Source organism: Parambassis ranga, chromosome 18, assembly GCF_900634625.1.
Source record: "Parambassis ranga chromosome 18, fParRan2.1, whole genome shotgun sequence".
NCBI classification, from domain to species: Eukaryota; Metazoa; Chordata; class Actinopteri; family Ambassidae; genus Parambassis; species Parambassis ranga.
This window is the reverse complement of record NC_041038.1, coordinates 12,681,179-12,694,666: the sequence shown is the minus strand read 5'-3', so window position 1 is coordinate 12,694,666 and position 13,488 is coordinate 12,681,179. Positions and strand designations below refer to the sequence as shown.

At 47.9% G+C, this 13,488-nt stretch overlaps 1 protein-coding gene across 1 annotated transcript; it reads right to left on the bottom strand.

Annotated features, from left to right (window-relative positions):
* Positions 1-1,160: 1,160 nt before the first annotated feature.
* LOC114450848 (zinc-binding protein A33-like) lies at positions 1,161-2,854 on the bottom strand. The gene is made up of 2 exons (XM_028429262.1): positions 2,785-2,854; positions 1,161-2,685 (listed from the first exon to the last, which is right to left on the bottom strand). Exon 2 carries the CDS (start codon positions 2,678-2,680, stop codon positions 1,220-1,222), a length of 1,461 nt encoding a protein of 486 aa, XP_028285063.1. The 5' UTR covers positions 2,681-2,685; positions 2,785-2,854; the 3' UTR covers positions 1,161-1,219.
* Between the last annotated feature and the right edge of the window lie 10,634 nt (positions 2,855-13,488).

The window sequence follows — 13,488 nt, the reverse complement described above, 5'->3', positions numbered from 1 at the left end:
AACACATACAAGAAAAGCAGTTTGTTTTTATAAAGCAGCTCCTTCACACACTGCTGTGACCATGTGACTCCATCATGGCGTCCTGCTGGCTGCTGAGGAGGACAGGACTTTTAGTTTTAATGATCATTCATTCAATAATCATTCAGTCCTCTCTCATTTTTTAGCACAGCGTACTCTAACGTCACGTATGTCTCCAGCCTTAATGGAATTAACAGATAGAAATAATATGAGTAGCTGGAAGCTGTCTGCCAGATTTTCTTCCCTCCTGAACTCCATCAGCTCACGCAGGCCTTCAAAAGAGAAAGTAATTAATAAGCAGACTTGTACATTTGTCCTCCTTCATTTCATGACCTGTGAGGAGACACAAGCAGTCACTGTAGCATTTAGTTTTAATTGTTTTTGCGGTCACCCTGAATCCAGCAGCACATTTTAAATCGTCTTTTATACTTGTAATAAAACAGCACATCTTTACTGGTGGTTCAGCAGCCGTGAAACAAAATAAAGGCAGAATGAAGGCAGCATGAGGTGTTGTATAATGAAACTTCAGGACTTCAGGACTATTGAGCCTGAGGCCACTCGCACAGGACTATGGTGAACTAGCATTGGTGAGCTACAGCAGAATATAGAGAACACTCTGAGCAGAGGCGGAGTAACCCTACAGGTCTGTGACTCATCTCTGATCCCTGAGGATCTCTGGAGGGATCACAAGAGGAGCAGGTGTCGAGGAGTTCCGTGATTTTACATCAGGGCTGGCTGAGAGGCCCCAGACCCAGATCACAGGGAGCACAGAGATAATGTTCTGCCCTTTTAGGTTTTACATAACATGCATGGCACACTGCTGCTTTCAAACAACACAACTAACTCCAGCTGATATTTGGAGTAATTCAAATATAATGATGTGGTTTATATTCAACTGTAGTGACAGTTCCTTTGTTTGAGTGAACATGCAGAATAGAAGATGTCAAGGATCAGAACTCTTTAATACACTGATTCATATGAGCATGCAGTAGAACACTGTACAGACAGAAACAGACAGATAAATGAGCCCGAGACCTTCAGAAACTAAGAACCAGCTCAGAGCTGCAGAGGAAGCTGGGAGGCTGCGTCTGCTGCCCTGTGAGCGGTCACATCACACAAGTTAAGCAGTGTGATTGGTGGTGATGGTCAGGTGATCGACAGCTGTGCATGGACTACATGGTCCCATGGAGCACGGTGTCATTCAGTTGTTGTTGTCGGATGGTCGTGTGTCTGCAGCCTGGTCCACTGTCACTGACACGCTCCCCGGTGATATCGTCACCTGGAGTTTATCCACGCTGGTGAATAATGGAAACAGCCTCTCAGTGAAGGAGCGTTTAAAGGTGTGTGTGTAAAGGTGTTTGTTAGCATCAGCATCAGAGAACAGCAGCCTCCTTTTCTTCCAGTCCAGACTCACTCTGATCCTCTGGATCCTCTTTTTAAAGGACAGGTCAGTCAGCCTGTCCGGTGACTGCGCTCTGTATTTATCTTCATAGAACAGCAGTCCCCACAGTCCAGACTCTATGGCTCCCTTCCTCTGTGCAGACTCTGCTAACACACCCAGTCCCCAGCCTGCACTACCCCCAACATGGACCTCCCAGCTGTGAGTGCCTGAGTCGAAGCCCTCTGAGCTCACCACAGAGCAGTATTCGTCGAACCTCTCTGGATTATCAGGAAGCTTCTGTTCGTCTCCTCGCCTCACGCTGGTCAGATCTTCAGACAGGATGAGGTCTGGATCAGCAGTGTTTGGGTCCAGAATCAGAGGACTGTAGGAGACCATGTCCTTCATCTTGTTCCAGATGTTGAAGGTCAGGTTGCCCAGGTGTTTAGCCTGGTCTATCAGAGCTCCTGAGGGCAGCTGTGGATCATCCAGCAGGGGGCAGCGCTGGACTCTTTCCACTGCAGCCTTGTAGTTGAGCAGGAATGAGACGTCTCCGGCTCTCAGCTCCTCCTCTGTGGCTCTGACTGTGTCTGAAAGAGCTGCCATCTCTCTGCTCAGAGCCCCCATCTTCTTCCTCATCAGCCCACTCTTCTGCTCCTCTTCCTCCCTCAGTGCAGCCACCCTGGCCTCCTCTTCCTCTGCTAGAAACTGGTGCAGCTTCTCAAACTGCTCCTTAATCTGCCTCTCTGTGTGTCGGGCCTGGACCTTAATGTGTTCTGCTGTTTGATCAAACTTCACTTTAACTCTTCCACAAACCTTTAACTTCTCCTTTAAGGGCTGCAGAGCTTCCTCCAGCTCCTTCCTGTACGGTTGCACAGCTTCATCAATGGGTCTGAATTTGTGGTTGGAGTGTTTTTCTGAAACGCTGCAGACGACACACACTGGCTGCTGATGGTCCAGACAGAAGACTTTCAGCTTCTCAGAGTGCAGACTGCAGAGAGCCTCTGAAGCTCTTGGATCGTCCTCTTCTTTCTGATCTTTCTGATCATTCTGATCTCTCTGCTGTAAGAAGCTCTCGCACAGGTTCTTCAGCACCAAGTTCACAGGAGGATCTTCTCTTGAAGATCGTCTCTTACAGACTGGACACTCGTGTGTTGGATTCTTTTCCCACCATCTCTGCAGACAGTCTTTACAGAAGCTGTGGCTACATGACAGAACAACAGGAAGCCTGTATATGTCGTGACAGACTGAACAGCAGAGATCCTCCTCTGATCTGGAATCCATTTAGTCTGTGAGGGAAGACAGAAGTACAGTCAGTCCTGGCTCCCCTCCTCCTCTGCTGCCCCGAAATGAAACCTCCTGTGAGTCCGGCTTCTGGGTAAACTCACCTTCACTGTGTGTGGAGCTCGAAGCAGCGCTGTTTCCTCTCTTGTAGCTGGAGTCACTCAGAGGAAGATCAGTCTGATCAGCTGCATTTCAGGCAGTGATGAAGGACTAAATGTTTCCTGGTTTGTCTCAGGTGAGTCAGGCGAGGGGCGGAGCTACATGTCTGATAAAGGTCTGATAAACTTAACCCTTGTGCGTCATTGGGGACTTTTTTGTCCATTTGGGTAATTTTTGCCTCTTTACCTGGCCACCATTTTATCTGTGTTGGTGCATATGGCACAATTTTTTGTAACAAAGACTCTCTCTAGACACATTTTAGAATTCCAATTCAAATTTTTCAAATACATCACCAGAACATGGTGAAACAAATTTACTACCCTTTTGTATCATTCGTGGACAAAAACGTCCACTTCCAAAAAACTGCTATAAAAACTGAACAGATTAATGTTTTTTCCACAAAACATCAGCCAAAATATTGAGTTTGATGCATTATTAGTTTTTGTGTAGCAGCAGTTTAAAATGGTATTTTCCACTTAGGCTAATCTTTGACATATCCATGACAGATATAAATATACTGCCTCAGCCACCTAACTTTTGTTTTGTGGAAAATAACTCATTTTTTGTGTTTTCTTCATAAAAAATTACTGTGACATCAAGTAATCAAACTGGCATTTAAAGGGTTAAATTCCTCAAAATGATTTAATGTTTGGTAGTTTTGAACACGGCTGAAGTTGTTTAACATATTTATGCAGAAAAAAGTAAGAAAAAATATTTATCTGTTAATTTTTTATAGCAGTTTTTTGGAAGTGGACGTTTTTGTCCACGAATGACACATATGCTCTTCACACATAAAGCTTGGCTTGACTTGACTTGAGCGTCGGGATGTGCATGCAGACCTACATGCTGCCAGTGACCTCAGTTCTTCTGAGTTCTCCTGAGTTGGTCTGCGACAGGCAGCATCTCTCTCTGAGCTGTTCCACACGTCGGTCTGAATGTCCTCTGACAGTGAACAGCTGTATATGATATGAAGGGCACAGAGTGCACCAACACAATCATAATCAGTTCTGCCTAATCAGTAAAGAAAACAAGCCTGAGCAGGAAACAGCCTGTGAAGCCTACCTGTTTATCTCTGAAGCAGCCTGGCTGTCATCCAGCAGCGATGACGCAGACCTGATGGGGGAAACCCCCGGTGGACAGCTGACCTGAGTCAGGCTGCACTGACCTTTCACTGGGAAACACCTACTTCTGTCCATCTGTGTGGGGACAGGAGCACAGAAGGTTTGTAATGTGTCTTCAGACTGAAACCAAGTCAGAGAAGAAGAAGAAGAAGAAGTAGTACATACATAGTTTCATGTGTGTTACTACATTTGTATCATTTTGTGTGTCATTTCCCACCATATTAGTGTTAGGACCACCACCACCCTGAGCCTGCCTCTCCATGCTGACCTCAGTTACAGCGAGGCAGTGAAGATTAAGCCTGCAGGCCTCCTCTGAAACACCTTGACCTCATTTCCACCATCCTCCTCTGGATTCCTGCCTCACAGTTAATCAAATATGTTAATTCATTTGAACAAACACATTGATTATCGGATGGATGGATTGTTACTTTGTGCTTGTGTACCTCTCCAGGTTTCCTCTCTGTCCAAGAACAGGTCAAAAACCATTAAGACCGTCTCTTAGCGTCTCCTAGAAGGCAGTCGACAGGACAACTGTTGCTCAACAGTTATTCTGTGTTGTGCAGTCAAGAAAAACTACAGTGGTTCCACAGTTACTAATAGAATAGACATTTACCATCAAGAACAGCGGACACAGTCAGTCAGACCAACACAGGTCAGTATGGAGACATTTAGAGTCTCACACAGACCCCCCCTCCCACTAAACAGTTAGAGCTGATGGAGCTGATGGAGGAGCAGAGGAACGTCTTCAAGAGGACTCTACAAGTCCAGATGCTGCAACCTCCTGAATGAAGAAGACCTGGATGACTGAGACTCTTCATCAACACGTCCTAGTCGTACTTCCTGTTGTATTTGTCAGAGGTACTTCCTGCTCTGTGACTGTGTGTTCTGTGCTGTGATCTCTGGCTTTCGGATCTTATCCACGGTCTTGAGCAGCTATTTGTTCTGCAGTTCACTTCTGTCTGAGATTTTAAAGTATTCCTAACAGCCGGCATGATAACAGAACAGGAGCGTGCAGACAGATAAGACCTGGCTGTGGTATGGAAACAGGTTCAACAAGTCAGTGGTGTAGGAGGAAACCTCTGCTGAGGGTTTGTTTTGCTTTCAGGAGACGTGACTTAAGGCTCACCTTTATTTGAATGTGTGATGGTGTGTATCCAGGTGGAAACGTGGTTTTATTCAGAAAGGACTGTGTGCAGATGGAACCTTGTTTTTGTGTGATGCGTTCAGAGTAATCAGGGCAGCGCTGCAGGAGATGAATGGAGCAGAGAGCTGCTGGCTGATGAATCTTCTGGGCTTAATTATCGTCTTCTTCACACTTTGCTTTCCTCCTCACAATATTCCATCCATCACGGCCTGCAGGGTTACTGTCACTCCTCCTCTCCTCGTTCACCAGTGTGCCACTGCATTGATCACTACAGCATATCATCTTGTAGTGCTGTTTATTGTATGTTACAGTACATGTAACATCAGCTGTGACTGCAGTGAGGTGCCAGTTGGTGATGGTAAGAAGCAGCATTCATCTCTGTCCTGGTGTTACAGCGACTCCCTGCTTTCTGCCCTCAGCATCAGTTTTTTATTCCTCTTTATTTCCCTCGCCTCCTCTGAATAAAAATGTGTGCCGCCCGGCCGTTTCACTCTCAGACCCCTTGGGCGAGGCTTAGAGCATGAATCAAGATAGTAGCTGAGCATGTGGCTCAGACAGAAAACACACTCCATCTCAATATTCCCTGTTTACCCCCAGCTTTATCTTCATTACGTGTTGCAGCGTGGATCCACTGATAAGATGCTGGAAAGTGATGCGCAGCCTGATACCACTCTGGGGCCAGAAAGATACTCTCTGGGTCCTTCCCATCTCTGAAGGATCCTGTGTGTGTGTGTGTTTCTACCTACAGAGGAGACAGGCCAACAGACTGAAAGAGACTCATCTTAATGGCCCAGGAGGAGTCTGTTTTATTTAGTTCAAATGTTCACTTGGACTTACGGAGCTTCCTCCTGCACACACCACACATCCTGACTGTAGCAGAAACCATGTCTGAACTGTGCCACAGGAGCAGAGCAAGCTGAGACGAAGGCCTGTCATATTCCAAACTCCAACACATGAAGGCAGTCGGGTGAAAATACTAAACCCAGAGACTTAGTTCTACATCCAGCAGCATGTGTTGAAGTTGACATCCACATCCATGCATGGACCTTCAGGTGCAACACATGACGTGCTATGAAACATCGGGTGCATGCTTTATGAAACCCACAGGACCTCTGCAGGCAGCATCCTGCTGGCAGGCGTGGATGAACACGCCAGTCTCTGCAGACTCTGCTCAGTGCCTCTAAGACAAGCAATATAACCAACACACTGTGTGTGTGTGTGTGTGTGTGTGTGTGAATAAACATGAGGGTGAGTCTTCTTTATATTGGTGCATCACGATCTGCACAGGATGAGGGGGAGAGCTCTGAGGGGGAGAGCTGGAATGGAGCAGAATATGATTATTGGGAAAATAAAGAACATGAGGACACGAGGAGAGGAGTGTGTGTGTGTGTGTGTGTGTGTGTGTGAGGGTGAAGAAGGCAAAACCAGGGATGAGAGTAATCACAGAGGACAGGATGAAGATGAGCTGGAAGAATTAGAAAGTGGAGGGAATGCAGAGGAAGAAGAGTTGGAGTGAACGGATTAGCCTCACGTGGGCAACGGCTGAAAATCCAAACAGTGAGGAGGTTCATCCAGCCGCATCTTTAAAATGTAAGCTACAATGAGAGGCAGATGTTAGATAAGCATAAATAAATAAACAGCACAAGACCAGCAGAGGATGAGGAGGCAGTGGAGGAGAAGGAGGAGAAAAAAAGGGAGGAGAGCCGTGTTATGTGTTGGAGCTTCAGGAGCGCTGTGATGTGTTTGGGTCTCAGAGAGCTTCATGTTCCTTCATCAGTGTGAGAGAATATGAGATCCATGCAGAGGGGTCTCCAGCTGATGATGACAGGAGGAGCAGTGCAGCAGAGAGAAGCAGCACGCCGAGGCCGGCGAGGTGAAGCTGCAGGTTTTAGCAGACTTTCATTTAAAGGAAGAGTCTGTGGATGCTCTCATTCCTCCAGGTCATAGTCATGTCCTAGAGCTGGACTGAAGACTGTTTTACTGACATTGTAGGGTTAGGTGTCCTCTCTGTGAGCTGTTAATCTGTCCTCCAGGGCACAAACTTATCAGTCAGCACTCACTCTGTGGGAGGAGAGCTGTTTACCTCGCTGCTGAATAAACTGACGTCTAAGTGAGAAAAACAAAGTTTGGAAAAAGTCGAGCAGAAATCTAAAACATCCAAACCGCTCACGCTCACTAATGACCCCCCGCCGTTCCTCCCACTCAGCCAGGCAGGTTGACTGCAAACATGCAGGAGAGCCAATCAGAGGCACCTCTGTGCAGCGTCCCACCGTCTGCCCGAGGAGACGCCGGCTGATGGTGGAGGCGGAGTAAAGATGGCAGGAAACACGTCGCTGTCACACTCCCTGTGATAACAGCCTCCACATGTGATAAGTGCAAGACGTGCCGTGTCGAACATGGGGCAGAGGACAGCCGACGCTGGGGACAAATTAGACTTCAAAGTCTTATTAGCTGCTTCTGTGGCGCAGCAGCTAAACCCAGAATAGGTCTGCAGGCGAATCTGCTCACACGGTAATTATTGTGTTAGATAACTGAGCGGCGGAGTGACATCAAAGCTGCTCGACCAAAATACACACAGAGCTGATAGAGCGCACTTAAAAACACACACGCCCTTTATGTTTCAAAGAAAACCTTCCTGCAGCACTTCTTCTGAAAATGACTCCGAAACTTTGCTGAGTTTAAATCCATCTGACTTCCTGTTTTATTAGCAGTGATATTCATATCTATCAGGTCAGAGGTCACTAATTCATATCTATCAGGTCAGAGGTCACTAATTCATATCTATCAGGTCAGAGGTCACTAATTCATATCTATCAGGTCAGAGGTCACTAATTCATATCTATCAGGTCAGAGGTCAGCTCTGTGACTTCATGAAGAAACACTTTAACAACATGTTCAGGCAAAGTGTCAGTCTGTCCTCCTGTCTGTGCTCCTGTCTGTGCCTCTCTGTCCTCCTGTCTGTCCTCCTGTCTGTGCTCCTGTCTGTGCCTCTGTCTGTCCTCCTGTCTGTGCCTCTGTCTGTGCCTCTGTCTGTCCTCCTGTCTGTGCTCCTGTCTGTGCCTCTGTCTGTCCTCCTGTCTGTCCTCCTGTCTGTGCCTCTGTCGGTGCTCCTGTCTGTGCTCCTGTCTGTCCTCCTGTCTGTGCTCCTGTCTGTCCTCCTGTCTGTGCTCCTGTCTGTGCCTCTGTCTGTGCTCCTGTCTGTCCTCCTGTCTGTCCTCCTGCCTGTGCTCCTGTCTGTCCTCCTGTCTGTCCTCCTGTCTGTGCCTCCTGTCTGTGCTCCTGTCGGTGCTCCTGTCTGTGCCTCTGTCTGTCCTCCTGTCTGTCCTCCTGTCGGTGCCTCTGTCTGTGCCCCTGTCTGTCCTCCTGTCTGTCCTCCTGTCTGTGCTCCTGTCTGTGCCTCTGTGACAATAACTGATATGAACTAATGAGTAGGGAAAAGAGGAGGAGGAGCAACAGCAGCTTACTGAAGCAGCACCATGGGTGAAATAAATTGGATGCGCTAAATGGGGCGTGAAGGTGGAGGATTGATGAACAGGCAGACGCGGGAAGGAGGCAGGACATGGATGTACCGACATTCATTCTGTTAGTCATCATCATAGCTCTTAGAACAGACAAGAAAGCTACAGCTGATCAGACTGAGCACATCAAACAAAGTTACTCTGAGCTCTCTTCTCAGTATCAAATGCTAATATACGTCGAGCACCACTACAGCAGCAGACAATTTAAATAAAGGCACTTCCTGACTGGACTCTGATTGGTCAGAACTGACAGCACTTCCTGACTGGACTCTGATTGGTCAGAACTGACAGCACTTCCTGACTGGACTCTGATTGGTCCAGCTTGAAGCAGGAAGATGGAGTTGATTTAATAACAGATCACATTTAATAAATCAGGTTATGGGCAGGACACTCTTTCTGCTAAGCTAGCTGGCTTTAATCAGATTACCAAAGTTAAAGCTAACCTATCAAAGGTTTGGTTGCGGCTGTATAAACCAATGTGTCAGACAGAGGTCCAACACGATCTGGAATAATAAAAGAACTTCAGTATGCCCGCCTCCACAGATCCTGTGTTCTACCTCCATACAAAGTTTGCTGGACAGTTCAGGCAGCCAGGAGACATCCTGCTTTGGCTGCAGCAGTCACTGATAAAGTGCCTTGCTCGAGGGCATCCTCACCAGCAATGAGACCATTAATCACCTGCTTCTCGCTGTCAGATGTTCTCATGTGGCCCATCAGTGGAACCTGCAGGACGTGCCTGCACAGAGCGGCGCCTCCACGCTGCTGCAGCCGCCTCACCGAGCTGAAAGATGTTCAATAAAGAATGGCGTCAGTGGCAGACCGTGCTGTATATTTAATGTGCCACGTTCACGCACTTACAGTCTTCTACCATAACAGAGCCGCTTGATCTGACTGAAGAGTTGTCAGAGGGACAGACGGACGCTTCATTTTTCTGGCAGCTGTGAGCGCTGATGGTTCGTGTTCGGGGACTTCCATGCCAACAAACAGACAGCATGAGGAATGACTTTAGAATCAGAGCCAGCTCTGCTCAGAGGCAGCGCATCCTCACAGCTTCACATCACCTAATGCTGTGGGTGCCTCAGTTTTAACCTTCATCTGGGACCATAATCAAGGATGTGTCCATTCTGAGTGACAGACAGGCCATGATCCCACCAGCTTCCTGCTTCCACCTCAGCTCCACCTGCACTCCGCCTCTTTGCCTGTGTTTGGATTAACAGGGAGTTAAGGTGGAATTGGTCACTGCCAATGTGGCAGAGGGTGGAGCAGAAGACAGGCGGTGTAAAAGATGCAGCAACAGCCAGAACAGAACGGAAGAGATAACCCGGAGCAGCAGCTCTGAAACAGCGCCTCACTCAGACACCTGAAGCTGTCCTCCTCCCGCCATGTTCTGAAGTCATGTGACATGACAGCCTTCTACACAACTAGCAAAGTCAGTCTGTGTGTGTGTGTGTGTGTCTCTCATTGATCCTTGACTGCGCAGCGAGCAAACAGACAAACAAGCGGTAAAACAAATGGCGTCTGTCTCCGGGCCCAGCTCTAATGTAGCAGTCAATATTTATATGGATGCTCCTTTCATGTCGCCTCATTTGCTTCCTCATTTAAATGTGCATCAAACGGAGCAGTTTGGAGACACAAAGACAAATCTGATCTGTGTTTATTAGTCGTCAGTGATCAGAGGGAACAAAGCAGAACGTGGTGATGATGATGAGAGCAGTTTGAGCTGTCAGCCTGAACACACTGACTCACTGCATTAATGTTAAACAAATTAACGTTAGACAGTTTATTGACTGCAGAGACTCAGTCTTTGTCTTTGTCCTGAGATCTGTCCGGGGGCTGCCGCAGGTGGATTCAATGAGCCAGCTGCTGCAGCTGACAGCAAAATGTTAGAAATATCACAGGTGACCTGCACAACAAGAAAGAAACGCTCGGATACCTGTGAAGTCTGAAATGATCTTGTAATGCCCGGGCTGGGTTTAGCTGGGTTTAGCTGTGTGGTGCTAACCTCCAACAATCTGCTAAGCTAAGCTGATCCAACAGCAACAAGGACACATTATCACCAGCAGTGATGCTGTGGACCCACTCAGGACATACCCACCACACTCATCCCAGAGTTATGAGTTAATATTCCATCGAGTGTCCTGCACTCCAGGCGCTGCTTGAAATGTGCCGTCGCCTGCGGGGAGCGAGGGAGGAAGACCGCGACCGGCCCTGTACATCACTTTGCTTCACCTCTCACTGCACACACGCTGAATGATAATGATAAAGCTGCTCTCGCTGATATCTCTCGGTTTCTGTTGTTGGCTTATGGAATGATTAGCTATTAAAAAGCTGATCACAGTGCAGGTCAGCTTCACCTCCGTCTGTGTGTGTTTGAAGCACAACACTCACCAGCTATCCGCCTCGCTGATCTCCCCCTCTTCACCCTTCTCTCCCTCTCTTTACCCTCCCACTCTGGCCAGTCATTAATAAAGAGCACCTCCCTCACCTGCCCAATCAGGGCTCAGGAGAGAATCGACTCTCTTGTTAACCCTCCTCCAGCCCAGTTCAAGGCCCTCCTCTCTCCCACTCTCCAGCCTCCTCCACCACCACCAGGTCTAGATTCTAGCGGCCTCCTCCTGCTCCTACTTCCCCACATGTCAGCATGTAGTCCTGAGAAGGGTTAAATGTGGGTTCATGTATTACGCTGCTCATTTCATGTACACCTAGTGGAGGTGGAACCTTTCCTCATGAACCAGCCATCTACAGACTGCGCTCAGGCTGAGCTCTGCCTCTGACCTCCAGACAGAGTCTGATTAGTCACGGCTGTGCTGGAGGCGGCCGCGCTCTGACTCATCCACTTATTAACAGCTCCTCAGCGTTACTTCCTGTGGAGGATCCCAGGAATTACACATGGCTCTGACATGGAGACAAACTGCTTCTGCTTCCTGTGTCCTTTGTCTAAAGGACGTCAGAGGCCTGTCTGAACAGTGTGAGTAAGTTAACCCTTTGAATGAACATGACCTGGAGGCCTGAGAGTCTTCATCAGCACACTGAACTTCAGTCAAACCTTCTTCATCAGCACGTCCCACACTCTGAACTTTACACTTCTTGATCTTTGAAGGATTTCAGGTTTAAATGAGAACGTTCTCTCAGTATCGAGCTGATAAAGGTTGGAAGGATCGCTCCTCTGTGCCGCTGCTCCATGATTGATCATCGTGCTGCTGTTGTTCAGGTGGAACACATAATAAGTCTGATTCACATCAGCCAGTGTGCTTCATCTATTTACTTATTTATTTATTTAGTCACATTTTGAAGAATCTTTCTCTGCTTCAGTTTAGAAAGCAGCCACACCCTCTGTTTACCCACAGATTATTTATTCTATTCTATTTATTCTAAGCTCCCTCAATCTGCACAGGCATCATTAGCTGAGAACACACACACACACACACGCACACACACACACACACACACACACAGAGCTTTCTGCAGGAAATCAACAGGATAAAAACAGAAGTCAAATATCAGATAAACAAACCCGTTGTCTTGTCTTCTTTCTTGTGTGAGTTTATCTTTAAATGAACTTATTGATCTGAGCTGATGGCTTTAAATGAACGTGGCTGTGAGAGGGGTCCGCTCTTAGCAGGCTGCGTTGCCTTTATGGCACTAATTGCTTCAGCTAGCAAGGAGGCAGGCCCCCACCACCCTCCACTGGTAACCAGCTGTCGGGTTAACGACCCGAGGGTGCTGCACAAACACACAACGCACACACAACGCACACACAGAGGCACGCTCAGTCTGAGCATCAACTGTTCAAGTGGTCATGGAAGGAGAACGAAGGACAAAGCACAAGAGTCTGTGAGTCTGTGACGGTGACTGACAGATCATTCATCCAATCACCTGCAGAGTCGGGTAAAAAGTGCTGGTCCCTTAGGAACAGGACCTCCGTGAGAACATCCACCTGGGCTGCTTAATCTCTGGAAAAAGGAATGACATCCACCTCAGGTCTCAGATCTGGCTCTACAGGACCAAACCTGTCCCCCCTCTGCCACCGTCACCGCCTGAGCTCACAGACTGTCCCCCTGGAGTGAGACCAGCTGATTCCAGGTGTTTCTGTGTCACGGAGCAGGATTATCAGGAGGTCCTGCCTGTGTTTCTGAGATGAACATGAAGGTTCAGGAGTCCTATAAGAACTGCCCCTGGACACCTGTGTCCCTTTTATGTTGACTCTTGGACAAAAGCATCAGAGTGAGACTTCACATCAAACCTTCATTTTTTAGGACCTGAGCCTCTGTCGGTCTCCTCACAGAGACATCCAACAAAGACGTCCACTGTCTCCTCTGCTGCACGTGTCCTCTCATCAAGCCGCTGCTTTCATCAGTGGGACAAATGGACTCACTGTCTGCTGTTAATGAGGTGTCCCCGTTCCTCTGTTGGTGTCATGCCTAATGGACAATCAAAGGGTTGCTAGGCAGAGGACCTGCGGACCAGCTCCGGCTGTGGAAGACACAGACATGAAAAGCATCAACGTGACTCTGCACGAGCGTGAAGGAGTTAAACAGCCTGCCACTCTGATCTGAATCTGCTTCTGTTTCCAGGGCTGCACTGTAGATAAATTCCCTCTAATTAATATGTAAATGTGCTGACATTTATCACAGAGTTCTGTTTATTCAAGTGCTGCCATCTAATGACTGCAGCCTCCAGCTGCTGCAAGCGCAGTATCAGGCCTCAGACACTGGAGGACCCCAGACAGCCTTTGTGTCCAGCTGTAAACATGTCCCTGCTGTAAAGACGGCTCACTTTCACATCCAGCCTCTAGTGGACACTGGAGGAAGCTGTGAGATAACAGCGCTACGAACCAGGCCGATCACAGCGATCACAGAGGAGGGA